Source organism: Mauremys mutica, chromosome 17 (genome assembly GCF_020497125.1).
Source record: "Mauremys mutica isolate MM-2020 ecotype Southern chromosome 17, ASM2049712v1, whole genome shotgun sequence".
Lineage (NCBI taxonomy): Eukaryota > Metazoa > Chordata > Testudines > Geoemydidae > Mauremys > Mauremys mutica.
The window spans coordinates 28,582,735-28,609,626 of record NC_059088.1 but is presented as its reverse complement, the minus strand read 5'-3'; the positions used below and the strand labels follow the sequence as shown (position 1 = coordinate 28,609,626).

At 65.8% G+C, this 26,892-nt stretch overlaps 2 protein-coding genes across 5 annotated transcripts; one reads left to right on the top strand and one right to left on the bottom strand.

The window, feature by feature from the left end:
- Positions 1 to 5,575: 5,575 nt before the first annotated feature.
- CREB3L4 (cAMP responsive element binding protein 3 like 4) lies at positions 5,576 to 14,222 on the bottom strand. 3 transcript variants are annotated; one of them, XM_044991513.1, is made up of 10 exons: positions 14,000 to 14,222; positions 12,344 to 12,496; positions 11,599 to 11,824; positions 10,838 to 10,977; positions 10,263 to 10,358; positions 9,736 to 9,842; positions 9,418 to 9,486; positions 8,668 to 8,752; positions 7,364 to 7,460; positions 5,576 to 6,797 (listed from the first exon to the last, which is right to left on the bottom strand). In XM_044991513.1, exons 2-10 carry the CDS (start codon positions 12,494 to 12,496, stop codon positions 6,511 to 6,513), a joined length of 1,260 nt encoding a protein of 419 aa, XP_044847448.1. In that variant the 5' UTR covers positions 14,000 to 14,222; the 3' UTR covers positions 5,576 to 6,510. The 3 variants fall into 3 exon arrangements, with proteins under 3 accessions (XP_044847448.1, XP_044847447.1, XP_044847449.1); XM_044991512.1 differs by lacking the exon at positions 14,000 to 14,222 and adding an exon at positions 13,160 to 13,232; XM_044991514.1 differs by lacking the exon at positions 14,000 to 14,222 and adding an exon at positions 13,160 to 13,232 and having other exon boundaries at positions 10,263 to 10,355.
- Positions 14,223 to 17,035: 2,813 nt separating this feature from the next.
- On the top strand, positions 17,036 to 23,835 carry SLC39A1 (solute carrier family 39 member 1). 2 transcript variants are annotated; one of them, XM_044991714.1, is made up of 4 exons: positions 17,036 to 17,107; positions 19,265 to 19,623; positions 20,351 to 20,481; positions 21,557 to 23,835. In XM_044991714.1, exons 2-4 carry the CDS (start codon positions 19,425 to 19,427, stop codon positions 22,229 to 22,231), a joined length of 1,005 nt encoding a protein of 334 aa, XP_044847649.1. In that variant the 5' UTR covers positions 17,036 to 17,107; positions 19,265 to 19,424; the 3' UTR covers positions 22,232 to 23,835. The 2 variants fall into 2 exon arrangements, with proteins under 2 accessions (XP_044847649.1, XP_044847650.1); XM_044991715.1 differs by lacking the exon at positions 17,036 to 17,107 and adding an exon at positions 17,311 to 17,334.
- The last annotated feature ends 3,057 nt before the right edge of the window (positions 23,836 to 26,892 follow it).

The window sequence follows — 26,892 nt, the reverse complement described above, 5'->3', positions numbered from 1 at the left end:
ATTTGCAGCTGACCAATGGAACCAGGTTACAAGTTCCTGCTGCAGACGGGGTCCCCGCCTGCCCCCCGTCGCCAAGGTTACGCACTAACCCTGTGCCTCTGGCAGCTGCTGCCCTCCCATGCCATGAGCAGGGCTGCTGGCATCTGGGCGCCTTGGAGTTCCCAGCCGCCAGCCCGGGGCAGGCCCTGGGCAGAGACGCTGCCTGCGCTGGGCTCCTGCCAGGCGCTCCGGAGCGTCGGGCTTTTCCCGCTAAGCCACTGGAGGAGGCTCTTCCCGCCTGCTGGGGGTCAGGGCCCCCGGGCTCTACCCGCTGCCCTGCTGGGTGACAGCCCAGTCCCTGCCCCTCTGCCGTGCCCTGGCTGCGAGTGCTTCGGGGCAGGGCCTGGCCCGCGCCTGGCACAAGGGCCCCGAGCTCTGTCGTGCCCCTCGGGTGACGAGAGCTTGAGCCCGGCTCAGGGCGGACGGGGCCCTGGGCAGCACCCGAGCTGGGCCCGGGCCGGTACGAGCGTCACAGCACCTAGCCAGGATGGGCCCGAAAGCCACAGTTACACCAGGGGGGAATTTACCCCATTGATTTTCCACCAGCCCAGCCAAAATCCACCCCCCCCTTGCTAAAAAGATCCCTCCCTGCTTCCCATCCCCCGGTGCCTGGCGTTCCTGCTCACCCAGCCCCGGCACGGCTGGGGCCTGTGGCTGGAGCCTTCTGGGGGGCAGGCAGATTCCCTCGGGCGTCGTTCGCCCCACACCCTAGTCCTGCACCCCCCAGCAGCCCGATCCTTGGGCACAAACCTGGCACCAAGAGCACCGAGACTGGGCCTGGTTCAGCCCTGCACCCAGGAGAGCTGAGGCCTCTCCCCAGGCGGGGTCCCTGGAGCCCCTGCCGAGCACCCCGTCCCTGCCAGGTCTCAGGCCGGTCCCTGCTCCAGAGCACGTGGGGCTGGACTCCCGCCCCCTCCTGCCCTCACTGGCCTGGCCCCTGCCCCCGGCCTGCCTGGCTCCTGGATGCTGGCGCTGGAGACTCAGGTCTCGGGGGGCCCCAGCTCTTCCCATGAGCTCGGCTCCCCACGCGGCGCCAAGCAGCCGGTGGGTCCCGTGGCAGGCGGATTCCCACCGCGGGTGGGGGGCGTTTAATGCTCTCTGGAGGTCAGCCTGGCTCCTGCCCTGGCCTGCCCGGGAATGGGGGATGCTTGTGGCTTAGCTGGTGTCACGAACTGGGACTGTTCTTACTGGGGGCTGTGAATGCAGAGTGGGGGGCTGCACTGGGGGAGGGGAGACTGGCTGGAGGGAGCGTCACTGAGCAGGTAACGTGAGAACCCAGGAAGGGGGCAGAGGCCAGGGGACCCCTCTGCCCGGGAAGCTGAACAAAGGCTGGGGGAGGAGACGCTGGGGGGAGGGAGGGGGGTTTTCAGGAGGTGGCTGGGGAATGGAGGGAGATTCCCCAATGGGGGGGTGCCCCCAGGGCCCCAAGATGGATCTAATTGGGGAGGCTCCTGTTGTCTGTACCTGCGAGCCCTGCTTGGGACTGTGTTCCTGGCGTCTAATAAACCTGCTGCTTTACTGCCTGGCTGAGAGTCCTGGTGACTCGCAGGGAGCCGGGGGTGCAGGGCCCTGACTCCCCCACCCTCCGTGACAGCTGGGGATTCCCGAGGGCGCTGACCCAGCCTCAGCGCCTGGCCTGAGCCGCTGGTAATGCTGCCTGGCAGGGAAACTGCCAGCTGGGAAGTGGGCGTGGGGGAGGCTCTGGCTGCTGCTGGATGGAGCTATCGTCCCCTCCCTGGGGCAGTGAGCCCGGCTGGGCCAGGAGCGGATTGGCCCTTGTATGGACGGGGGGGTCTGGTTGCCAGCCTGCGCCTGGCCAGGGACCAGAGCTGCTCGGCCCCCTCGGTGCCAGCCCCCAGGGGACGCCGCCCCCCGTGGGACATCGCCTGGCTCCTGCCTGGCACCCGCTGCCTCGCCCATCCCCATGAGCTCCCACTGGATTGGTGCCCAGCACAGGGCCTGGGGCCGCTGGGCAGAGCCAGCGCTGGGGGGAGGCAGGGGCCTGCGAGCTCCCCCCACATGCAGCAGGTGGATCTGAGGTGTCATGGGGGGTTGGGAGGTCTCTGGGCAGCACCTGGCACAACGGGTGGATCTGTATGTTGGGGGGAGAAACCCGGACCCAGCCCTGCCCCACCAGCCTGGCATCACTGCGCGAATCTCCCCGGGAGCTAACAGGCGCCCCCCTGCCCACGAGCTGCTAGAACGAGTCACTGCCCCGAGTACGAGGTGCTGGCCCGAGGGAACCCCCCTCCCCACGCTGGCCCCCTCCATGAATCCAAATCAGCAGAGCCCTGAGCCCCCCACCCCCGCGTCGCCCGCCATGTGGCAGGTTATGTAAGGGATGGACGAGCACCGCTAATCCGCCCCCCGTAATCCTGCCAGTCTGCACTGGGATTAACCACATCCTGGGGGGCAGGCAGGTTCCTGCGGCGCGTCGGCTGCCTGGGCAGGGGGGGGACTGGCAGCGCCCCTGGGTGGCTGATGGGGGAGCGGCACCAGTGGAGGTTCGAGTCTCACAGCTGGGGATGAGCAGTTGGGTTTGAGGAGAAAAGGGGCTTGGTGGCCCCCGGGGGGGGGAGCTGGGGGGCACGAGCAGAGATGGGGATCAGCTCCATCCCATGAGCCTCGTGGTCTCTCCTGGCCCCCTGGGCCCTGACGTCGGGGTCAGTGAGGCTGGCCAGGAGTCTGGCTGCAGCCACTGCAGAGGTCACGGCCCGTCCCTGGGTCCGTCCGGCCCAGGCTTGAAGTTCCCAGTCGGTCACTAACGGAGTGTCCCAGACACCCAAGGGGGCTGGCGAGTCGTGTTGTTCCTGGGGAAACTGAGGCACGAAAAGGGCAGCAACTTCCCTAAGGCCACACGCTGAGCAAGTGGCAGAGGCTGGAATAGAACCAGGAGTCCCGGCTCCCCCCCGCAGTTTTCTGGACCCAGCCCTGCTGCTGCCCCAGCGGGATGAGTCTGTGGGGCTAAAACCCATTAATATTAATCTGCCTCCTGCAGCCGGGGAGGGGCTCCAGGGCTGGGCTCGCAGGGGGCTGTGGGACGAGATTGAGGGGCACCATCAGAGTGGGGGCTGGGCTAGCAGGGGGCTAGAACCCCCCCCCATGGGGCTAGAATTCGGGGGCTTGGCTGGAGCCCGGGATGATCCAGTGCCACCCCCTTCACCCCCAGCCCCGCAGCCCCAGCTGAGCAGCCCCTCGAGCCCCCAGCTTCACGGCTCCGGGGCTTTCGTGGTGCGGCCAGATGGGGCCACAGCGCTGGGCAGAATTCACCGGGGTGCGGGGGGGTGTCACGGCCCCACTTCGTCACAGGGGGGGATGTCTCTGGTCTCTGCGCGAGATGTGAGTCTCACCGTTACACCCAGCCGTCCGAGCAGCCGAGTAACCCCCCCCCGGGCCCCTGAGCAGCCGGGTACCCCCCCAGGCCCCTAAGCAGCTGGGTAACCCCCCCGGGCCCCTGAGTAGCCGGGTAACCCCCCCCGGGCCCCTGAGCAGCCGGGTAACCCCCCCCAGGCCCCTAAGCAGTCGGGTAACCCCCCCGGGCCCCTGAGTAGCCGGGTAACCCCCCCAGGCCCCTGAGCAGCCAGGTACCCCTGGGCCCCTGAGCAGCCGGGTAACCCCGGGCCCCTGAGCAGCCGGGTACCCCCCCCAGGCCCCTAAGCAGCCGGGTACCCCCTGGGCCCCTGAGCAGCCAGGTAACTCCCCCCCCAGGCCCCTGAGCAGCCGGGTACCCCCGGGCCCCTGAGCAGCCGGGTACCCCCGGGCCCCTGAGCAGCCGGGTACCCCCCCCGGGCTCCTGTGTAGGCAGGGTACCTCCAGCACCAGGGTTCTCAAACTTGGTTGCACCGCGATTCCCCCTTCTGACAACAGAAATTACTCCCCGACCCCAGCGGGGGTCGAAGCCGGCGCCCAGGGCTGGCCCCAGCTGCCTGCAGGGAGAAGCTTTTTGATGGGCGGGGGGTAACAGGCCCAGCAATGTGAGTGCGCAGCATCCCGGGGCGGGGGGGTGCGGGGTGTGTGTGTGTGGTGTGTACACACGTGCGCATGGGGGGGGCTGTGCCACTGGCCTGGGGGGCGGGCGCCCGCTGGTTTGCTGCCCTGCGCTGTGATAAACGGCCATTGCAGGAGGCTCAGGGCCATTCCCAGCTCAGGGGCGGGGGCGCAGGAGTTCAAAGCTCGAGGATGCAGCTAGTGTGTGTCAGTCAAAGGGGCTGCCCCCCCACCCCCGGCAGAGAGACTGTCCCGGGACAAGGCCCCGCCAGCGGAGAACGGCTGAAGCAGCACCCCCACTTCCTGGGGGAGTCGGGCCCTGCCAGGCACCGGGCACGCCCCCCCCCCCCCGAGCAGCATCTGGGAAGAGCCCGCGAAGCCGCCTCGTTAGTGCAGGGCTGAGGTTCGGGGGCTCCCTGAGCAGCAGCATCCCGCCCACGCGGCCAGAAATCTCCTTCCCTGAGTGACGCAAACGCCTGGGGGCTCAGGGCAGGCGAGCGGGGGCGCGGCCCCAGGCTGCAGCTTCTAACCGCTCAGCTGCGTGGGAATGAGCCTGGAGCTGCGGCCTGGCCTCTCCCCGTGTGTGGTGCCAACCACCCCAGATCCCAGCGTCCCAGGGCAGGGACAATGACCCCCCCCAGCCTGAGCTGTCTCTAGCCAGGGCTGAGTGGCACCGGGCAGGAACCGGCCTGATGGGCCCCGTGCACGCGGCTCCCGCAGCCCCTGACGCCAGCTGCCCCATGCCCAGTAGGCCCCACTGAACACCCAGTGCAGGCAGGCCCGGGGCTGGGGCGCTCGGGACCGGAGGAGGGCGGCGGGAGGCAGCGCTAACGCTCCGTGTACAGCCAAAATCCCAGGGCTGGGCCCCCGCCCTGCTCAGCCCATCAGCAGAGCCCTGGGAGGGCCGGAGCCCACCCGGTGTCGGTCCCAGGTGGGGTCCGCGTCGGCTGAGGCAGCTCCCGGGCCCTGTTCCCTCCAGCGGCAGCAGGACACAGAGCCCTGCCCAGCAGCGCAGAAAGGAGCGAGGTTCTGCACTGCTACACAAGTGGGGGTCCTGGGGGGCTCCCCTAGCAGGCTGTGCTGACCCCAATGCCTTAGGGGTCCTGTGCTGCAGGGTATGGGGGAGGGGTGTGTGCCCCTCCGTGCTGCCCTGACATGGTGCAAGGGGCTGCGATTAGATATGAAATTAGCCCCTGGCAGGTTGTGGTTTCCCTCACCTGGTGTCTTAGCCCTGGCTCCTGCTCAGGTTTCACCGTTGTTCCGGTTGGATCTGATCCTTTTCTTCACTTCCTGGCCCAATCTGTTGTGTATGTTGCTGTCGCACAGCTGCCGAGGCCACCCCAGAGGTAGCTGCATTTCAGTGCTAGGTGAAGCAAGCCCGATGTTTCTGCAGAGCCTATTAGGTGCTTTGAGATCCTCATGGCAATGTGTGCTCATGCTCTGCGCCCGGAGCCACCTGACCGAGACCAACCCAGAGCCGGGTGAAAACTCAACAGGATATTTTATTAACTAGAGACGCCACCCGCCACTGGCACGGGGTGGGTGGGGGCTCATAATAGAAAACAGCAGTGCCACTAGCACTCCCTGCGATACGAACCCAGCTCCCTGCAACGCGCCAGGGGCAGGCTCTGCCCAGACCGGCCTTTTCCCGTCTGCACCTGGTGCAGCCGGCAGCATTAAAGCTTTTGTCTAAAACGGAACATTTCTAGCCCTTTTGGTTCCCACGAAACTGCCCCTCCCCCCCCGCCACGGTGCTGCACCCCCGCGTCAGCAGAGAGCACAGAGAGAGGCGCCAGCAGCCTGGGGTACGGCGCTGACTCTGGAACCTAATGGTGGACAATTGCCTGGCTGAGCATTTTAGTAGAACCAGCTGGGCAATGTGGAATTGTGGGTGGAGCTGGGGGGTCGTGGGCGGAGCTTGACTCTGGCTACTTATTTCCTTCCAGTGAAAAGCCTCCTGGCCAGAATTGAACGCGCACGAAGTTCCTGCGGCCTTGGCCGAGTTCAGCTTCCTGAGCAGGGCGCATGGCAATGTCTTGGCCTCCTCCATTGGTTCGCCACTGACTGTTATTCAGGCTTCTGGCCAGGTGCCCGACCCAGGGCATTTCCCTTTGGAGCGGTGACTCTTCAGTCCCACGGGGGCGGCTTCGTGCGTCGAGTTCTCGCCGCGTGTTCTGGAGCCTGATGGTGTTTTCGGCGATCAACACACAATCGTCCGGGACTCTGAGATGCTTTAACCGCTCTCCGCTCAGGTTGGTTCCACCCTCCCAATTCACCCGCCGCGCTCCCATTTCCAGGCAGGCTGGGAAGAGTTTCGGGGTGTCCCTAGTTTCCCACCTTTCTTACCTGGGCTGCCAAGGGGGGGGTCAAACACCGGTTTATCCCAAGTGCCGTCAGAATTTGCTTCCTTTGCTCGTCTGCTGTGGTTTGCCGCTGCCCTGCCCTGGGAATGCAGCTCTCCGGCCCGTCTGGTCCCTGCTGCCCTCACATCTCGTCGCCATGCGCTGACTTAGCTGCGTCCCTGCTGGCTCCAGGTCCGTTCCCCTGGGGCAGCCCCATGGGAGCCGCCGGCTGCTCCAGCTGGGCCTGAGCGGATACGTTTGTGCCCTTCTGGCTCCCGTCTGCCCCTTCCACTCCATCCTGCACCGCAGCCTCGGGCCCCAGCTGCTCCCCCAGGGGTGGTTCAGGCTCTGGGGCCGGCGGCTCCTGGGGGCCGGGGGCTTCGGCCAGTTCTGAGAACTCCCCCTGGTTCAGGATGTTCCTGGAGAGCACTGGGGTGTGGGGGGAAGGGCAGCATTAGGGGCTGGCTGGCAGGGCAAACCCTGTGCCAGTGGGGCAGGGGTGTGGGGGGGGCCCTGTGCTGGGGGCTGGTGGGGCGGGGGCGCGGGGGGGGCCCTGTGCCAGTGGGGCGGGGGTGCGGGGGGGCCCTGTGCCGGTGGGGCGGGGGTGTGGGGGGGGCCCTGTGCTGGGGGCTGGTGGGGCAGGGGGCCCTGTGCCAGTGGGGCGGGGGGGGCCCTGTGCAGGGGGCTGGTGGGGCAGGGGGCCCTGTGCCAGTGGGGCAGGGGCGCGGGGGGGGCCCTGTGCCGGTGGGGCGGGGGCGCGGGGGGGCCCTGTGCCGGTGGGGCGGGGGCGCGGGGGGGGGGGAGACAGATGCTGTTTGTGGCCGTGTCTCTGGACAGGTCCCTTTGGGCAGCGCCAGGCCGGGCAGCGCCAGGAGGGGAACAGCTCCGGGGAGCTCCTTGGAGGGGGTCAGCCCTGGGGTGGGGGGGTTCGGTTCTGACCCCTCCCTGGGTCTAGGGGGAAGCTCCGCCCCACCCCCCAGCGTCCCGGCTGTTACCTCCCGTGGGCTGGTAGCCGCCCCGGCTGCCCTGCGCCCCCCCGCGCAGGGGGCTGTAGCTGGGGCAGAGGATCAGTCCCAGGGAGAAGATCAGGATCTGCAGGAGGAGGGAGAAGGATCAAAGCTCAGCCCCTGTGCTCGGGGGGGTCAGTGGGTGCACAGCGGGGCTGGGCTGTGGGTGTGCACAGGAGCGGGGGGAGGGGGTGTGTGCTCGGGGGGGGTTCGGGGGGGGGCTCGGGGGGGGGGTAGGGGGAGCACCGCGGGGCCGGGGCTGTGGGTGTGCACAAGAGCGGGGGGAGGGGGTGTGTGCTCGGGGGGGGGTTCTGGGGGGGGTTCTGGGGGGTCAGTGGGTGCACAGCGGGGCCGGGGATGTGGGGTTGCACAGAAGCGGGGGGAGGGTGTGTGTGCTCGGGGGGGTTCTGGGGGGGGCTCGGGGGGGTCAGTGGGTGCACAGCGGGGCCGGGGCTGTGGGGGTGCACAGGAGCGGGGGGAGGGGGTGTGTGCTCGGGGGGGGTTCTGGGGGGGGCTCGGGGGGGTCAGTGGGTGCACAGCGGGGCCGGGCTGTGGGTGTGCACAGGAGCGGGGGGAGGGTGTGTGTGCTCGGGGGGGGTTCTGGGGGGGAGCTCGGGGGGGGTCAGTGGGTGCACAGCGGGGCCGGGCTGTGGGTGTGCACAGGAGCGGGGGGAGGGGGTGTGTGCTCGGGGGGGGTTCTGGGGGGGTGCTCGGGGGGGTCAGTGGGTGCACAGCGGGGCCGGGCTGTGGGTGTGCACAGGAGCAGGGGGAGGGGGGGTGCTCGGGGGGGTCAGTGGGTGCACAGCGGGGCCGGGCTGTGGGTGTGCACAGGAGCAGGACTGTGTGGCTGTGCAGGGCTGTGTGTAGACGTGGATTGTGGGCACTGCTGCGTGGGTGTCGCCATCCTGGATGCCCAGGCCCCCCCGCACAGGGGGCTGTACCTGGGGCAGAGGCGTCTGCGTCGGGGGTGGTAAGTGTGTGTGGCCCTGTGCTCTGTGCCCACCCTGGAGCAGGCCGTGTGTTCAGCCACGTGCTCTGTGCCGTGCGTGGGGCCGGGAGATTTGTGCCGTGTGTGGGGCCGGGAGATTTGTGCCGTGTGTGGGGCCGGGAGATTTGTGCCCGCCCCGGAGCAGGCCGTGTGTGGGGCCAGGTGCTCTGTGCCGTGTGTGGGGCCAGGTGCTCTGTGCCGTGTGTGGGGCTGGGAGATCTGTGCCCGCCCCGGAGCAGGCCGTGTGTGGGGCCGGGTGGTTCATGCCGTGTGTGGGCCGCGAGCGCGGGAGCTCGGCCCATACCAGGACGCAGGTGCTGGTCTGCGCTGCCTTGCTGGACGTGGGTTTGATCAGCGCTTGCAGCTTTCGCAGCTGGCCCAGCAGGGACCTGTGGGGGGAGACAGCGTTCGAGGGGGGCTCCTGAGGGGGGAGGGGGCACAGAACCCAGCAGCGGAGCCAGGCGGGTGCTCACCCAGTGGCCTTTGTGCCACCATCATGTCAGGGACCCCCTGCATCACCAGCCACCCTCCAACGCCCCTGCACCTTCCAGTGGCTTCCCCACAGCTCTGTTAATGCACCCTGATCCTCGGGGGGTGGGAAACAGGGGAGGGGGGGCTGGGAGCCAGGACGCCTGGGTTCTCTCCTGGCTCTGGCAGGGGAGTGGGGTCTAGCGGTTAGAGTGGGGGGGGATGGGAGCCAGGACTCCTGGGTTCTCTCCTGGCTCTGGGAGGGGAGTGGGTTCTAGCAGTTAGAGTGGGGGGGATGGGAGCCAGGACTCCTGGGTTCTCTCCTGGCTCTGGCAGGGGAGTGGGGTCTAGCAGTTGCAGGGGGGGAGGGGAGACAGGATGCCTGGGTTCTCTCCTGGCTCTGGCAGGGGAGTGGGGTCTAGCGGTTAGAGTGGGGGGGGATGGGAGCCAGGACTCCTGGGTTCTCTCCTGGCTCTGGCAGGGGAGTGGGGTCTAGCAGTTGCAGGGGGGGGAGGGGAGACAGGACGCCTGGGATCTCTCCTGGCTCTGGGAGGGGTGTGGGGGGGTGTGGTCCCATCGCACTCACACATTGTGTTTCTCCAGCTCCTGCACCTTCTTCTGCAGCTGCTGGTTCTGGGCTGAACATGCTGCCACCCTGCCAGGAGAAGAGAGTAAGGGGGGTTCGGGTCCTGGCCAGCTGCCCTCCCAGAGCCCAGGCGAGCACCCCCTGCCCCCGGGACGCACAGACTCCTGGCTGTGGCAGGGCAGACGGCTGGCACCCTTGGCACAGGAGCTGCCGGAGAAGGGTCAGCTCGGCAGTGGGGGACGCTCCCAGTGTCTGGCTCTGAGCAGGGCCGGCAGTGCCCTCGTGGGGGGTCTGTGTGTGGGGCGGGGGGGCTCTCACCGGCTCTCCAGCCCGTCGATGTATTCCTTCTTCCGCCGCCGGCTGTCCTGGGCTGACTGCTTGTTCCGGATCTTCCTCCGCACCTTCTTCAGGAGCCGCTCCTCGGCCTGGGGGGCAGACGCAGCCTGAGAGCTCAGTGGGGTGTCTGCCCCGGCCCTCCAGCAGCGCTGCTCACGTCCCCCCCAGGGTTCAGGGGTCCCAGCTGCAGGGAGCCGGGTTTGGGGGGGCAAGTCCTGTTCTTGTCTCTGGTCTGACCCTCCCCAGGGCTCCCCTCGCCCTGCGGGTTAACAGCCAGGTGGGTGGAGCTGGACTGGCCACTCCCTGCCCTGGGGCCGGCCGCATGCCGGAGGCAGGACAGGCTCTGCCCTGCAAACTCGCACCAGCAGTCACCCTCTCCTGCTTGGGCCTGCGCACACGGGTACTTGCACGTGCCCTCGTGCAGGCTTGCACGCTCCTTGCACACTTGGAGGCACGCTCAGGATGGTCCTGGCTCCCACCCGCACACTCACGCCCGCTGGCTCCTGTACCTTGGTGAGGGGCAGGTTACTGGGCAGCGACACCCCCTCTTGCGACAGCAGCCGCTTCTCCTCGTCCGTCAGGAAGAGATCCGGGAACTGCAGCTGCTGGAGAGAATCACTTTCTGCAGAGCCCGGGGCGGGGGTCCCCCCTCCCCTTCCCCCAGCCCTCCACATCCCTCAGGGCCGGGAGGGGCGCGACCCTCACTCTGCTGCGGCGGGGACAGGGGCGGCACCTCGGGCACTGTGCCAGGTGCTCAGCTACTGGGGATCCTGGTGGGGGGCGTGGGGGGCTGTGGGCGGGACCTCGGGCACTGTGCCAGGTGCTCAGCTACTGGGGATCCTGGTGGGGGGCGTGGGGGGCTGTGGGTGGGACCAGGGGCGGCACCTCGGGCACTGTGCCAGGTGCTCAGCTACTGGGGATCCTGGTGGGGGTGTGGGGGGCTGTGGGCGGGACCAGGGGCATTGTGCCACCTTCTCACAAAGACCAGGGGGGAGCCGAGTCCTGCCCGGCCCTTCCCCCCCCCCCCGGGAAAGCCGCCTTGGCCAGTCCAGCGTGAGAGGAGGGGGATCCTGAGCCGACTTACCAGGGCCACAGCTGCCTGCATGTCCCCAGCGCTCACGAGCACGGGCACCGTGCCAGGCCTGGCCACGGCGGACGGGGGTGCAGACGGCAGCTCATTCACGATGCAGGCGTCAGGGATCAGCAAGGGGGGCGGCCAGTCACCTGGGGCCAGAGACGCAGCACAGGGGTCAGGCATGAGGCAGGGATGGCTGCTTCCCTGGGGCAGAGCCCCCTCCCGTGAGCCCAGCCTGGGGAAGGTGGGGCAGGAATGGGGGGAGCTCTAAGGCCGGGACTGAGCAGGGATCCTGCTCCTCTGGCCCATCCCCCGGCCCACCTCCACCTGGGCGAGCGTCCCCAGGCGTGGGGGCCTCGGACGCTGCCCTCAGCCCCCCCGCCCGCCTCTCTGCTTCCCAGCTGTGAGGGGGGAGGTGCTGCTGGGCCTCGGCCGGCGGGGGCTAAAATGCTGATTATTGTTCCTGGGGTGAGGGGCAAGGGCCCAGGGGACGTCGGGGTACAAAGTGCAGCAGAGAGCTGGGGGGCAGGGGAATGGATGGACAGAGGGGCACGGAGGGGAGCTCCCAGCATGCAACGTGGCAGGTTACACGGAGCGCTCGTCTCCGCCGGCCGCCCCATAGGCAGGACAAGGGGCAGCGTGGAGGATTCAGGGGGACGACTGACTCCCCTCGCCCTGAGGCTGCACTCCAGCCTGGGGAGGGGCAGGGAGCCCAGCGCTGGCGTCTCCGCGGCTGTTATCCGTGCCCAGAGCCGGCTGCCCGTGCTCACCCAGCTGGATGGAGACCACGTCGCTGGGCAGGGGTTCGCTCGGGTCGCAGACGACGGCGCAGAAGGCGGCGGGGGCCCCTTCGCCGGGCTGGGGGCTGTCCGAGCCGGGCTCGTCCGAGATGCCGCTGTCGCTGCCCGGGGAGGCCTGCGCGCTGCCCAGGCTGTACACCTCGTTAGGGTTGATGAGCACGTTGAGGAAGTCCTCGGGCTCACTGTCGTTCAGCCCCTGCAACGGGCACCGGGGACATTGGCTGGAGCTGGCGGCCCTGGCCTGCCCGGCACGGGAAGGGGGCACCTCGGGGTTGTGGGCAGTGCCCCAGAATGGGGCTGGGGGCACCTGGACGTGCTGCCTTGCCCAGACCTCCCTGCTGGCGCTTTCGGCAATGCCAGGGCCTGTCTGCCACGAGTGGGGGCCTGACCTCCCTTGCCCGGGTCAAAGCCCATCTCCGCAGCCCCAACGGGACCCTTCGGCCCCCGGCCGGTGCAGTGCGGCTGCATGTGGTGGGACAGCTGCTGGCTCCCTCCCCAGAGGTGGCTGCCTCAGAAGGCTGGCAGAGAGGGACCCCCCCCAGGCAGGCGGGGCCCCGCGGGGCTAAGGCCCTGGGCAGCGCGGAGCCGGCTATGGGGTATGTTGCTCCTGCCCTGGTGCTGCAGAGCAGGCGTCCTACAGTGACCTGGGGAGCCCACCTGGGCTGGTGTCTGAGCCCCGGCTTGCCCTCCCCCCCGCATTTGGCCCCCGACTCACGCTGCCCCCGCTGACTGCCCACGTCTCAAAGCCCTGCTCCGGGGGGGGAGCCGGCTCTGGGCGGGCGAATGGGGGATCTGGGCTCGGTACGGCGCTGCTGGGGCACAGCTCGAAGAGAACAGCCTGGAGTGCGGGGCTGCCGGGCTCCCCCATCTGGGACGGACAGAGACAGACAGGAGCACGTCAGGCAGCGGCACTGCCCACCTCCCCCAGCCCTCCTAGAGCGCCAGGCAGGGCTGGAGCACCCTGCGCACCCTCGGGCCTGGCTGGGCGTCCCCTTGCGACCCTCTGGTGCACAGGAGGCTGCGCCCTGGGGACCCAGCGATTCAGAACAGAAAATCCTGCCAGCGCTGCAGGCAGCCCGGCTGTGCAGGGGGCAGGGCAGAGCCACAGTGACTTTCACCTGCATGCGCCTCACCTGTGAGCGGGGCCTGGCGCTGCAGCTCCCTGAGCACCCCTCTGAGCACCCGTGGGTGCACAGTCACACGCTCGCCACCCAGCCGTACACGCAGCATACGTGCAAACTCCCACAGCACGTGTGCACACGCACACAGTGAACATGCGTGCAGAGCCACACGCGTGTACACACACACACACGGGAAACACTTTCTGCTGGTTTGCAAGGCCCTGGCTGCGAAGCTGAGTGTGTCCCCGCCTCACCCACCCCCAGGAGGTGCCTGTTCCCGCTGAGAGCGGCGTTTCTACAATCCCCTGGTTACTGAGCGCCAGGCGCCGGCTGGGAGTGGCTGGGGGGCACCATGCCCTGGTGCGGGGCCCCCAGGGCTGGGCCTGGGGCGATTATGCCGCACAACCTACCTTCGCCTCGTTCCAGGGAGCAGGTTGTTACCCAGCCAGACTGGTTGCACCTAACACCGCAGCCTTTTGCTTCAGACCAGGATCTCGGCATCCTGGACAGCCCCAGCCAACGCCCACCCCGGGCCTTAAAAGGGCCAAGGGCTCCTTGGCACCCAGTGCCCCCAGCCGAGGCAGGGGCTTTAGCTGCCAGCGGGTGTGGCGGGTGGAGGCTTCGGGCCTGGCTCTTGGCATTCAGTGGACTGGATTTCCCTGCAAGGGGCCCGGGCCCAGAGACACAGGCCTGGGCAGGGGAGGGGAGTGGGGAGCCCTGCAAAGAGGGGGGCAGGGGCTGTGGGGAGAGGGCCTTGGGTATTGCTCTCCAGCGCCCCTCTGGCAAACGGAGGCGCGTCGGTGGGGGGCTGCCCCTTCGTTACGCATTGTCCCCTGGTGCTGCTCAGCCCAGGTATTTCCCCCCGTCCCCTCCAGGCTGGAGCGGCAAATCGTGGAGGGAAGAAGCAACAGGCCAGGTTGCGGTGTCGTGTGTGTGTCAGCTCCAGCACTCGGCCCAGTGAACTGGGGGGGCCTCATGCTGTCCCTCCTCCCACGCTTAACCAGGGCCCCGCATCCTTCCCGGCATAGCCAGCCCATCGGGCAGCAGCACCACCCACCCTGCTGGCAATGGCAGGCACCCGCCCAATCACACACTGGGTCACACGTCCAGTCACGTGATCGCTCGCACACACACACAGTCACACGTGGAGTCACGTGATCTCTCTCACAGGCAGGGTCTGTCTCTCACACACACAAATGGGCTCGTGTGCAGGCACACACCCACCTCTGGTGTCACACGCACAGACCCACCCTGCTGAAATTGCTGGTCCCACCAGTGTAGCTTTACGGAAGCAAACCTGGGTCCTTTGTAGCTTGTGCAAAGTGCTCGCTGGGGCTGACTTCGCCCCAGTACAGTCCGGCTGATGTCAGTGGAGTCTGACGTGGCACCAGCGGGCGTGAGGGCAGCCCCGGGGGAGTTTCGTCTCACTAGCGAAGGAAGGGGAAACACCAAAGGGCTCAGGATTCGGGACTGGAGATCTCACCAGATCTGATTCGCACTCTGACTAAAATCTGGCCACAGCCCCATCTGGCTCCCCCAGGGGTGCTGGGGCTTCGGGTCTCCATTTACAAAGTGCATTGACTCTAGTGGGGGTGAAGAGAGCTGGGGTGATGATCATTACACAACAGCAGTGAGTGTGTGTGGGGGGGAGTGTGGCTAGATAGCTGGGGGTATGGGGCTAGCTAGATTGGATGGATAGCTAGATAGATGGGGCGTGTATGGGGATGGATAGTTAGATGGGGCATAGGGACTAGGTAGGTTAGTTTAGACAGATGCTGGGTGTGTCGGGCTGGAGGGATAGACAGGGGAGTTTGGGGGTAGCTAGCTAGCTAGGTGATGGGCTGGAGGGATAGACAGGTGGGGGGATAGATAGGTGCTGGGTGTGTCGGGCTGGAGGGATAGACAGGTGGGGGGATAGCTAGGTGCTGGGTGTGTCGGGCTGGAGGGATAGACAGGTGGGGGGATAGATAGGTGCTGGGTGTGTCGGGCTGGAGGGATAGACAGGTGCATGGCGAGGGGGATAAATGAGATCACAGTAGGTGAGGATGAGGAGACGGCACCAACACCAGTGCTGGGAAGTTGCTGGGTGGTGGCTGGCCCCCAGGGCAAGCTGGCAGACCCAGGCACACGGCTGGGCCCATTAGCAAATGCTGCGCCGCCAGCCCCAGGCACTGCCCTTTTAAGCAGCTCGCAGGCGGGCGGAGGAGGTTGGACGTTGACCCGCCTGAGGTGGGGCTGCAGGCAGCTCTGTGCAGCCAGTGTGAAGAAAAGTGCTTTGTCCCAGGAGCCGGTTTGGCAGCAGGATGCAGCTGGGCTTGGCATGATCCTGCCCAGGGCCTGATCCTCCTCTCAGCCCACCGGGCTGGTGTAAATCAGGAGCCAATGGGGGGCAGGCGGAGGGGCTGGATCAGACCTGGGCAGTGGTACTGGGGCAGCCACCTAAAACCAGGGCTTACTTTGTATCGAGGCTTCCAGGGCTGAGCCCCGGCACCTCTGGGGCTGGCGATTCGTAGCCCCGGCCCCTCTGGGGCTGGCAATTCGTAGCCCCGGCGCCTCTTTCGTTCCAAATGACGCTCTGCCTATGACCCCCTCCCGGCTGGAAAAGCCCGGATCCCAGGAGGTTACTGATGGGGAACAAGGCACAGCACAGAACAGGCTCCTCCTACCCCCAATCTCACTCTTCCCCCACCGTTACTGCTTCTTTTCCTTTGGCCGGGAGCTGTCATCCAGGGGCCAGCACGCTGCCCTCTAGCAGGGGGCAGGCAGAGCTGGGATGCAGGGTGTTGCTGGAAGGTGTTATGGGGCCATCAGCTGCTGGCTTTGCTAACCAGCTGTCTGGGGCTCTCAGAGCCGCACAGAGGTTTTTAGGGCCCAGGGGCAAAATCTGCAACTGAAGCCCCCCGCCACCCTGCCAAGAAAGTGACCCCTGAGGGAAGGCCCCAGCATTGGGGTGTGGTTAGGGGAACCCCACACACCCCCTGCAGCAGCAGCTTCTGCTCCAGGCATCGTGACCTGATGTGCAGGGTCGCAGCACGGCCCAGGATTGGCCCAGTCACAGGACGGCTGGGTCAAACGTGGGCGGTGCTGCGACCCCCCCCATGCCAGATCGCAATGCCGCTCGGTTTCGGGGCCTAAGGCCAACTGTCCTGTTCCCCCCTGGGTGGCCCTGTCCCTGCAGCCTGCGTTTCCCCACTGATTTTTCTCTAGACTCACCCGGGTTTGTCCAGTGAAGACTAGAGCCTTCCCTACAAAACCCCAAACCAGTACGAGACACGTCAGCCTCTCTGGCCACTCAGTCACAGACCTAAAGGTGGCAATTTTGCAACAGAAAAGCTTCAAAAACAGACTCCAACGAGAAACTGAACTTGAATGAATATGCAAATTAGACACTATCAATTTAGGCTTGAATAGAGACTGGGAATGGCTGAGCCATTGCACACATTGAATCTATTTCCCCCGTGTTAAGTATCCTCACACCTTCTTGTCAACTGTCTGAAATGGGCCATCTTGATTCTCACTACAAACGTTTTTCCTCTTAATGAATTAGCCTCTTAGAGTTGGTTGGGCAACTCCCACCTTTTCACGTTCTCTGCATGTGTATCTATCGCCTCACTATATGTTCCAGTCTATGCAGCCGATGAAGTGGGCTGTAGCCCATGGAAGCTTATACTCAAATAAATGTGTCAGGCTCTAAGGCGCCACAAGGACGCCTGTTCTTGTAGCGCCTTCCCTGACGCTGTGGAACAGGCTGGCTGCAGCTTTGAGACGTTATCCTGGGGCAGGGTGACCAGGGCGGGGGCGTGGGCCATGCCTGCAAGGATCTGGCCTTGGCAGCTGTCGCTCGTAACACGGGTTAGCTGGCAGGGGCTGAGAGCTCCAACTGGGATCGTGTAAACGGGTTAGCAGCGCACCTTCCGCCTGGGCCTCGTCCGCACTGGCGGTGGCGTGGAGGGTTCAGGCTCCGGTGCAAAGCCGGCTGCCCGCCCTGCCGTGGGTGTCCGCACTCGGAGCTGAAAGGCTCTGGCAGGGCGGAGGAGCGGGACCCTATGCCCGGCACAGACCCCCCGCCAGGCCTCCCTCGCCCCCACGCGGCTCTTTGTCGGGCGGGGCGAGCGGTGTGCGGGGTCACTAGCCCTAGTGTAGACACGGCCCTGGAGCCCGGCCTGGGCTGCCGCTGGGCTGGGGGGCAGTGAGGGGGCGGGCTCTGGATCTCCGTGCTTTTCATTGGCTCCTGTGCGATGCCACTCGCTGGTCCTCCGCGTCCCCATTGGCGGAAAGCGCTTCCCCGGCCACGCCCCTTCCGAACGCTCAGCCACAGCCCGCACCGGGCCCGGACACAAAGTAGCGAAGGGCCAGAGGTGAGTGCGGGCGGGGGGAGCCCCCGGGATCGGCCCCCCCCCCCCAGCGAGTAGCCCCGTCCCCGGGGCGGCAGGTCAGATCCCCCCTCCACCGCCCCCCCCCTCCAGCCGCCCCCTCTCCCTAGCCGGGCCCCCCCTCCAACCGCCCCCTCCCTTCAGCCGGGCCCCCCCCTCCCTGCAGTCAGCCCCCCCCTCCCCAGCGAGTAGCCCCGTCCCCGGGGCGGCAGGTCCGATCCCCCCTCCAGCCGGGCCCCCCCCCTCCAACCGCCCCCCCCTCCAGCCCCTCTCCCCAGCCGGGCCCCCCCCCTCCAACCGCCCCCTCCCTGCAGTCAGCCCCCCCCTCCCCAGCCGGGCCCCCCCTCCCTGCAGTCAGGCTCCCCCCTCCCTTCAGCCGGGCCCCCCCTCCAACCGCCTCTGCGCCCAACCGGGCCCCCCCCTCCAACCGCCCCCTCCCTTCAGCCGGGCCCCCCCTCCCCAGCCGGGCCCCCCCTCCAGCTGCCCCCTGACTGCCCCCCAGGGCCAGACCCTGTAGGACCTGGCAGGCCCACATTCCCCCACCCCCACTTGCTCTCTAGCTGGAGCTGGGTTGGTTTTCTACCGGGGGGGTACGCCCTCCCCCCCCCCCCCCGGTCTGTGTTCGTGCTGCTGGCCCAGGGCTGCTAAAAACCTGCCCCTGTCCCGGCCTTGGGGGGCTCCCGAGCGGCTCAGTCATGAGAACTAGGTCGTTGTTGGTACTGAAGAGGGCTGGAGGTGGCGCTGCTGTGGGGTCAGGGCGGGGTGTACGCTGGGAGCCGGGAAGGCCTGATGCTCTGTGTGTTTGGGCAGCTGCCTTTCTGTGCCTCAGTTTCTCCATGAAACGGGCTAACACTGCCCTTCCCAGGCACGTGACAGTAGCTAAGGCCAGCCAAGGCGTGGGTCCCGCTCCTGTGGGGATGGGGACAGCAGAGCTCTTGCGAGGAGGTGATGTGGGCGACGCTCCGGAGAGCCCCGAAGTGCTGTACCTGGCGCGACCCGGGCGGCAGCTCTTGCCAGAGCACGCTGTGAGGAAGAGCGAAGGTTTCCCTGCGCGGAGACAGGGCCCTGCCTTTCCCATCCTGTCCGGATGTTTCGGAGTTGCTGCCCCTCTCTCGGGGTGGCTGTACCCCGGTCATTGGGAAGTACCAGCCTCTGCCCTGCAGACCCGCTTATAAATACTCCCAAGGAAACTTTGATCTTAAGACCATTGGTTGTCTGTGGGTGGGAGAGGGTTCAAAACTCCCAGCGTTGTTGCCTGAACGACTCGGGAGAGCTCAGAGCCAGCGCTGGCTCTGAACCCCGGAGAACTTGCCCAAAGCTGCTGTTTGGCAGCTCAGGACACTTGGGGCAAACCCGGGTGGGCATATGGGCTTCCTTTCCTGGGTACGTGGAGTCCTGAAATCCCCAGCTAGCTTAGGGCAGGCTGGGATCCCAGGCCGCCTGCTGGCTTGGGTCAGGGCGGAGTCCTCAAATCTCCTTTTTCTGGGTCTTTCCCAGATAAGGGGCCAGGTTCCCCCCGGTGCGACCCCACATGAGTTAGCAGGGTCGCGCCAGGAGGAATGCAGCCTGTGTTCCTCGGCTGGGGCCAGCCCTGCCTTGGGGCCAGGGGGTGAAGGCCCCTTGGTCACCCAGGAGGAATGTGCTGGGAACATGGCATGAGTCACATGCTGGGTCGGAAGTGCCTGGGAGCTGAGATTTGCTAGGAGATTGGGGGTGGGGGGGAGGAGTGTTTTAAGTTCATCCATTCCTGGCCGGCAGGGGAGGAACTCAGACTGGCTGGTTAATTGTTCCTTCTCTGGGGGGGATCCTTCCTAGATGGCCTCTTCTGGGGCAGCACCTGACCAAAGGGGCTGGTGCCCTGTCTTGTGTTAGGGAACCCCATCCAGCCGCCCAGCGCCGCTCCCCTGAGCCCTGTGACACATGCGGGGCCATCCTGGAGCAGCTGTTCTGGGGCTCGGGTTAAACCCGTAACTGAACCGGGGTGTTGGAGTCCGGATGACTCAGCCTGGCCCCCGATGCCAGCAAGATTGAGAGCATGGGGTGCGTTGGTCCCCCAGCTAACTAGCCCCTGTGGCATCGGGGGCAGGGGGGGCGGCTGGCCAGCCACGGTCGGGTCTGCTGATGTCAGTTTTGCGTTCGCAGGGCAGACGCCGCTCGCGGAGGGGGCTCTCTCCTGTTGCTTTCGGAGGCAGGCCAAGACTCCTGCTAGCTGAGCTTCTCGGCTCCTGCGCTGCGGACAGGCCGTGCGCCCCCCGAGGGGAACACAGGGAGCAGGAGAGGCCTTTCCAGCTGCTCCAGGGCCATGGCTGAGTGGCCGGGGCCCAGGGCCAACCCCGACCAGATGATCTGGAGCCCTGGCTCCAGCATGGCTGCACTCCGGTCCCCCACAGGCTTGGAGGTGAAGCTGGGCTCCCTGGTGACGCTGCTGCTGCTGACCATCTTGTGCGGCCTGGCTCCACTCTGCGTCTTCCGGCCACACGGGAGCGGAGCCGGTTCCCTGGGTAAGGCCTGGCCTGCGGGAGCGCCAGGCTCCGGGGCAGCTGCTGCTCAGCACGGCAAAGAGGTGACCCTGGCCCCGGGCTCCAAGTGTCTGGTGACTAAGCAGCCAGACCCAGGGTCTGGGGCAGCATGATCACCCCAGGGTATGGGGTGAGGTGGGGGCATGGCTGAGATCAGAGAGCTTCACCTAGGGTCAGTGGTGGAGGCAGGATCAAAGCCAGCACCTTACCCACAGGACCAGGCTCCTGCTGGCTGTTCTGCCGCTGGGGGCTCTGCTGCCCGGGGGCGGTTTGGGGGCGACGCCACAGGCAGGCGTAAGCATTGAGAACCTGCAGCATTTCACTGCCGCTGAGCCAGAGCCCGGGCGTCCTCGTGGCCAGTCGCACCTGGGGCTGGGGGGCAGAGAGATGGGGCCGGGGAAATGCACTGGCGTTCCAGGCCAGGGGCTCGGGGTGATGGGCTCCAGGCACCCCGCTGTGTCTGTGTCCCCCCCCCCGCCCCCACGTCACGGGCAGGGCAGGGCTTGGGGCAGACTGTGCATTCGTAACTCGCCCAGCGGCACGTGGCTTTGCTACTCGCCCAGCGGCACGATCGGACCCTGAAGGGGTCCAGTCTTGGAGCCCAGCTTGCTGCCCGGGTGGCTGGCAAGACAAATTGGCACCTTGGCAGAGCGGCAGAGCCGTGCGTCTCCCCGCCTGGGCGCATCATTCGTGTCTCCCTCCCTGGCAGACACGCGCAGAAAGGTCCTGAGCCTGGTGAGCTGCTTTGCGGGTGGCGTGTTCCTGGCTACCTGCCTCCTTGATCTGGTCCCCGACTACCTGGCGAGCATCAACGAAGCGCTGGCTGCCCTGAGAGTCACCGTAAGTGTGTGCGATGCCGGAGGCCAGACACGTTGGGCACAATGCTCCCTTCTGCTCTGGAGTCTGTGTGTAACGGGAGCACCCAGAGGCCCTGGCCCAGAGCCGGGTGGGCTCTGTGGGAGACTTAGCCCCTGGGCTGGGGGCTGCACCCTCTGCTGCTGCCCGCTCAGGTCTGGTCGGCGGCTGCCTGTGGGGAAGCCGTGGGGCTCTGGACACAGGCCTGGGGCGGGTGGTTTGTGGAGTGGGATTTTCAGGGCTATGGAATGGGGGTGGCTGGGGGGCAGTGGGGACGCTCTGTGTGCTGAGATGCAGAGCTCCTGGCTGGGGCAGGGTGGGGAGGGGGCTCTGGGGCCGGGCAGGGCTGCCCGGGGCCAGGGCCTGTTGCTGTTTGCACACCCGGTGTCCCTGCAATGGCTGGGGGGCGGTGGTGGGGCTGGGCCGGGCACAGCCTGGCCTATTGGACGGCAGGGGCTTGTGGTGACTCACTGGAGCCGCTTGCCTCATTGAAGATCCTCCCCCGCCCCCGTCCGGCCTTCCCACACGGCTTCCTGGCAGCCGCGGCCCCAGCTTCTCGGCAGTGATGCCTTCTGCTCCAGCAGCCCTGGCGGGGGGGGGGGGGGGAGCTCTGGGGCGCCTGGCTCGGGGGTCTGCCGGGGACATGGCCCCCATAGGAGTGCGGGGGAAGCTGGGGGCTAGGCTGGGCAGAGGGCTGATTAAAATCCTAGCAATGCCCCTCTGGCCCCAGGACCGTGCAAAGGGAAAAGCCGACTCCCTGCTCCCTGCTGGGGGCAGCCCCCGGGCCCCAGCCATGCCCCTCACTGGGTGGGGGGAGCTGCAGCGTGCAGGTGGGGACAGCGCGTTGTGCCCCCTGCGACCAGTGGCGCTGAACCCTCTGGAGCTGGAAATGGGGCCCCCTTCTCTGCCTCCCACCTCCCGCGGGGCCCGTCGCCTGCTTAGCAGCAAGATGGCTGCTGGGGGGGCGGGCAGGGTGTGAGGCCCTGGGGCGAGGGGACGGGGCACCTGGGGAGGAGGGGGAGGTGCTGAGCTCCTCATGACCTGCCTCTTCCCTCTGCAGCTCCAGTTCCCCCTGCAGGAGTTCATCCTGGCCATGGGCTTCTTCCTGGTGCTGGTCATGGAGCAGATTGTGCTGGCCTACAAGGACCAGTCCGGCTCCCTGGAGGAGACGCGAGCTCTGCTGGGGGCCTCGGCCCAGGACGGCACCGTCCAGGCCCAGCACTGGCACCCGGCCTGGGGCCCTGCCCAGGAGCGCCCCCACCTGCACGTTGACTTCAATGCGCACTCGGCCATCCGCTCCTTCATCCTGGTCTTCTCGCTCTCGCTGCACTCCGTCTTCGAGGGGCTGGCCGTGGGGCTGCAGGAGGCCAGCGCCAAGGTGCTGGAGATCTGCCTGGCCCTGCTTATCCACAAGTGCGTCATCGCCTTCAGCCTCTCGCTCAAGCTGCTGCAGGGCCGGCTGCGCCCCCGGGCTGTGGTTGGCTGCCTGCTGCTCTTCGCCCTCATGTCCCCGCTGGGGATCGGCCTGGGGGTGGCCCTGACGGAGACCTCGGGCGCCCTGCACCAGCTCTCCCGCAGCGTGCTGGAGGGGCTGGCCACCGGCACCTTCATCTACATCACCTTCCTGGAGATCCTGCCGCACGAGCTCAGCTCCTCCGAGCAGAGGATCCTCAAGGTCATCCTGCTCCTCGGCGGCTTCGCCCTGGTCACCAGCATCCTCTTCATCAAGATCTGAGCTGCCCAGGGCCCCCGCTGCCAGGGACAGACCCCCTGCCCCAGGGCTATCGGGGCAGATGCAGCACTGCGGCGGTTCCTGGCTGATCCAGCTGCCTTCTGACCTGTGTCTGGGGCTTGGGAATCCCCCCCGCCGCAGCCCCACGGAGAAGCGATTCCCCAGCCTCTGCCAAGGAGCAGCATGTCCGCCCTGGCAGCAGGAGTTCTGGCATTTGTGCCCCTGCCGCCGGCAGCGTGGGATGGATCCCAGGACTGGCGGGGCCTGGCCCTGCACTGGTAGGGTGCTGGTCGGTCCCTCTGGGGACCCCCCATGTGGGGCTGGAAACGCCCCCTGCCTGCTGCCCAGGACCCTCTGAATCCAAACCTGCCTGGGGTGCAGGGCAGCTTCCTCCACCCTGGAACGGCTCCTCCAGGACCCCAGCCTGGCCACGCCGGGGCAGAGTCAGAGGATGCTTCAATACGAGCCCTGCCCCGTAACCCTGCCGCAAAGCCTGGGGCCTGCAGGGGCACCGGGGGGCTGTGGTAGCTTCGCTGCCCCCAGCTCCTCTGCGGGGGGGCAGTCGCCCAGCTGGCAGCATTTCCCTCCCCATCTCTGGGAAGGCTGGGACGGCGTGTTCCTCTAGCCAGAGCCCTCAGCCCAGGAGAGTGCAGAATCTTCCATGCTCCTGCTTTGCTCGGGCTGTTCCTGGGCTGGGTATCGGGTTGGGCCTGTGCCAGAGGAGCCCTGCAGTGCCAATGCCTCCTTCCGCTCCCCTCCCACTGCAGTTTTCAGCCAATTGGAGGGGAGCGTGGCCTGGTGGCTAGAGCACTGGACTGGGACTCAGGAGCCCTGGGGTCTATTCCTGGCCGTGCTGCTGGGCGATCTTGGGCAAGTCACTTCACCCTTTGTGCCTCAGTTTCCCCATCTGTAACTTGGGGACCGTGATCCCGACCTTGGTAAAGTGCGACGGCTGAGATGAGGAGCTGGGAGTGATGAATTATTTTTGTAAGGAATACAGAGTAAAGACTGAATCTGTGGCCTATTTTATACACGCCGGGCCAGCGGCCCAGCTCAGGCAGTGAGAGCAGTGATGCGCCGGTTCACGCCCGCTGGAGGGTACCAGCTCTTGTACCTGTGGTTGGGGGGATGTCCCCAGCAGGAGGCCTGCTCGTACCGGTTTAAAAGTGCCTTAGAGCCATCCAGCGTGGTCCTCTTCCCGCACGGAGTCTTCCAATGGAGCCACTTGTGTTGCCCTGGGCCGGGTCCAGGACCCCAAGGTGCCAGGAGCTGCGCGGATACCGAACAAAGCTGGGCCTGCCTCAGAGAGCTTCTAGCATCTCAAGTGCTCCAGCTGGTGTGCGCAGACCTGGCGTCCTGGGCTACACGATCGAATGGCCTTAACCCCTCCGGCTCGGCAAGGCCACAACACTATTTTTATAACCAGCCTCTTTCCAGCTGCCTGGGAGGTGGTAGGAAACCCAGGCCCAGCCCGTTTATGTACAGAGAGTCTATTTTACTAACTGCCTGTCTCTCCTTCCCGCCTCGCTGGTGGACACACAGCTCTTTGGTTAAAATACTGACAGAGAAACTTCTAGAATTTAAAAATAAAATGACTTTAATCTCTAGCTGCTGGGGTGCTGTTTTTTTTTGTTTTTTTTTTGTTGTTTTTTTTTAAATCCCTTCTCCCGGGGTCAGATCTCCAGGGCAGTGACGGTTCCTGGTTTTTAAAGAGCCATTTCTCTATGGGTGACGTGTTGCCCCCAAACCAGCAGCAGGCCTGGGGCTGCGTCCGCCCAGGGTGCGCACACGGGCTTAGCTACGTGCACAGGAACGTGGGGCAGGCTACGTGGCTCTAGCCAGCTGCCCACGCCGTGTCCGTGTGGGTCCTGAAATGGCCCTGGTGCGCTCGGCCCAAGGCTGGAGCTCAGGGCGCATTACGGGACCCTCGGGGTGCAGGGGCAGTGGGCGCGAGTGAGGTCGAGCTCCATCCCGCTTGGTGCGCACTGTTTGCTTGGACACAGCCAAGGGGGGCTCCAGGCCGGCCGGCCGCTTTCTGTCAGCCTGCTGGAGCGGGACTCCTGCCCCACTGAGCGAGGTGGTGGTGGGGCACGGCAGAGCCCTCATCCACGTCGCCTCTAGAGGGAGCAGTTGCCCAGGCGCCGCTCTGCATGGTCCCTGCATGTTCGCAGTGCTGTTATCCTGCTGCTGCGGCTGCACAAATCTCTGCAGTCCCGTTAATCCCTTAATGCACTCGGCAGTACCTTGGCGTAAGCGTGTTCATGTTTAACTCCTGCCTGGTCAGTGAGAGCAGAGCCCTCTGGGCCGGGCGTGAGCCCCTCCGCTGCTAACGGGGTTTGAATCCTGCCTCCTGCGTGTACAGCTAGCCACTCAGCCCAGGGCCGGGACTTAAAAGCACCAGCCTTGCCTTGTTGCCTCCCATCGGTTTACCAGTTCCCTCTGGCGTAGCCGGCCTGTAGGGAGCCGCGTCACTTTCCAGAAGCAGGACAAAGCCAGACTCTGGAGGAACAGGGGCACGAATGTCGCTCATGTAAGTGCCGACGTCACCTACGATCCCTGTGCCTTTGGCCCCGGCCCTTCACAGTTGCAGTTAAAAAATGTTTGTATCAGAAATGACCCAGGAAACTCACGGATGCTGGGGGAAGGGATCCCCCCGCCTTTTACATCGTCTGCATGGACGCTTTGCACCGGTCCCTGATTTCGGGCCTTTGCCTCTCCCTGCTGCCAGCTTCGGCGGAGAACCCAGGAGCCGTGAGGCCGTGCTCCCAGACATGCTGAGCTCTGCACTGTTCGCACAGACGCTCCCAGCTCAGCTGACCTGCTGTGCAGCTGTAAGCGGGGAGAGTGGGTCAAATTCCAGACCCTACGGGGCATCTCGCTTTACCCAGCTACCTGGGTGAGAGCGGCAGTCTCTGCCCCTTTGCTGTGCAGAAGAAATTCACAGAAGTGCCAAGCAGGCCCCGTGACGCATTCTAGCAGAGGGCAGTGACTTACCACCAGCCTCCACTAGCCCCCCGTGCCACAGTCTGCAGTTGGATGTAGCAAGAAGTGCTTCAGGCTTTTGGCTGGCACTGAACGAGCCCTGCTCCCAGCCCTCCGGGCTAGAACAAATCTCCGGGGGTTACTGCCCTCTCAAGTCATGCTTAGCACAGAGGCAGCATGCTTGCCCCGCTGCTTCTGGAGTTTGTTTTCCATTGGAAAGGCTCTGGTCCCGCGTGGGAAAGCAGAGCTTGGGTTGATGGGGAGGTTCATTGTGGGGTCATTTTTAGGTTTAACTGTATCACAATGTGTTGGAAAGGAGCCCAGTCTCTCATTTCACTCTGCTTCCCGCAAGGCTGGATTGTAGAACGCTATTTACTGTAACGTGCTCAGCGGCTCCAGGCCTCCTGGCCCTGACACCGTCCCACTAAGAGTCCTGGGGCAAGTCACGTCACTGCTCAGACCAGAGAGGAGGGGATGTCGTTATTCACCATCTCATGCAGGTTTTCTCAGAGCATGTTTGTAGAGTGCTTTGAAATGGGTTTAGGGCCAAGGCCCTGCTTGGTGCTGGATAACACACGCCTGGCCCTACAGAGCAAAGCAGAGCTACAGAGGAGCCAGCAGCGCTGGGGAATCACTGCGTGTGCGCATGCCCAGGGCCGCCCAGAGGATTCAGGGGGCCTGGGGTCTTTGGGGGCGGGGGTCCTTCCGCTCCAGGTCTTTGGGGCCCTTCGGTGGCAGGTCCTGGAGTGAGTGAAGGACCCACCGCCGAAGACCCGGAGCAGAAGGAGCTCCAGGTCTTTGGCATTGGGTCCTTCACTCAATCTGGGTGTGTTTGGCGGCACTGAAGGACCTGCAACCGAAGACCCACCAAAAACTCTCATGGGGGCCCCTGCAGGGCCCGGGGCAAATTGTCCCACTTGCCCCCCCGCTGGGCGCCCCTGTGTGCCTTGCCTTGGCCGTTCAGTCTGTTCTGTTGCAGCCAGCGCCTCCATGCCTGAGGGCTGTGGAAGTCACTTGACTGGACTCTTCCATGTGGTTCTCGCCTTCTCTCGTCCTTGTCCTCGCAGGTGGAGAATTGCACAAGGAAGTGATTCCTGAACATTCTTTTGGCAATTTTTAGAAATAATGGTGGCTGAGGTGTCGGCCGTGCGCCGTGTTTTCACGAGTGGAAGCAGATCAAAGAAATGCACTTTGTGCTTGGCACGGCAGCTGGGGGGAATCGGTAGCAGCTCGTGGATCCTGTGAGAGTTTGTTCCACAGTTTTACCCTGGCCTCAGCAATAGTGCCAGGGTCACGCGTGCTGCGTGCAGCGTTCCTTTTCCTTGCACTAGGCAGTGGTGCAAAGGGCAGTCAGGCCAGGTTCACTAGTGCCCCGTGCGATTCCAGCTGCAAGCTTCCAACAGCTGTAGGGGTGCTCTGGCCCCGCCGCTGTTGTATCTGTGTAAAGCCACCGTCAGCTCAAGCCGCTTATTAGCGACACAAGCAGGAGCCCCCGGCGCCCACCTCCCTCCCAGCCCCACTCTTGACAGGCCGTAGCGGGCCCGGGCGCTGCAGGCCGCCTGGGATGGATTCTTGAGGCATGAGTTATAGGGCGCGCGGTGCACGGCGGGACCTGTAGTCTCCGAGCCCCTTGCCAGCCGCTGCAGAGCGCGCGCTTCCTCCCTGCGCAGGACTACAACTCC

Bases quoted from the DNA above. Each gene is read 5' to 3' on its own strand.
- CREB3L4 (XM_044991513.1), bottom strand. From the start codon at position 12,496: ATGGGGGAGCCCGGCAGCCCCGCACTCCAGGCTGTTCTCTTCGAGCTG. The intron at 10,359-10,837 runs GTAAGTCGGCTC...GATTCTCTCCAG, and splicing joins TGCAGGCAGCTGTGGCCCTG to CAGCTGCAGTTCCCGGATCT. The intron at 8,753-9,417 runs GTGAGTGCGATG...CTCCCCCCACAG, and splicing joins GAGCTGGAGAAACACAATGT to GTCCCTGCTGGGCCAGCTGC.
- SLC39A1 (XM_044991714.1), top strand. From the start codon at position 19,425: ATGGCTGAGTGGCCGGGGCCCAGGGCCAACCCCGACCAGATGATCTGG. The intron at 19,624-20,350 runs GTAAGGCCTGGC...CCTCCCTGGCAG, and splicing joins GAGCGGAGCCGGTTCCCTGG to ACACGCGCAGAAAGGTCCTG. The intron at 20,482-21,556 runs GTAAGTGTGTGC...TTCCCTCTGCAG, and splicing joins TGGCTGCCCTGAGAGTCACC to CTCCAGTTCCCCCTGCAGGA.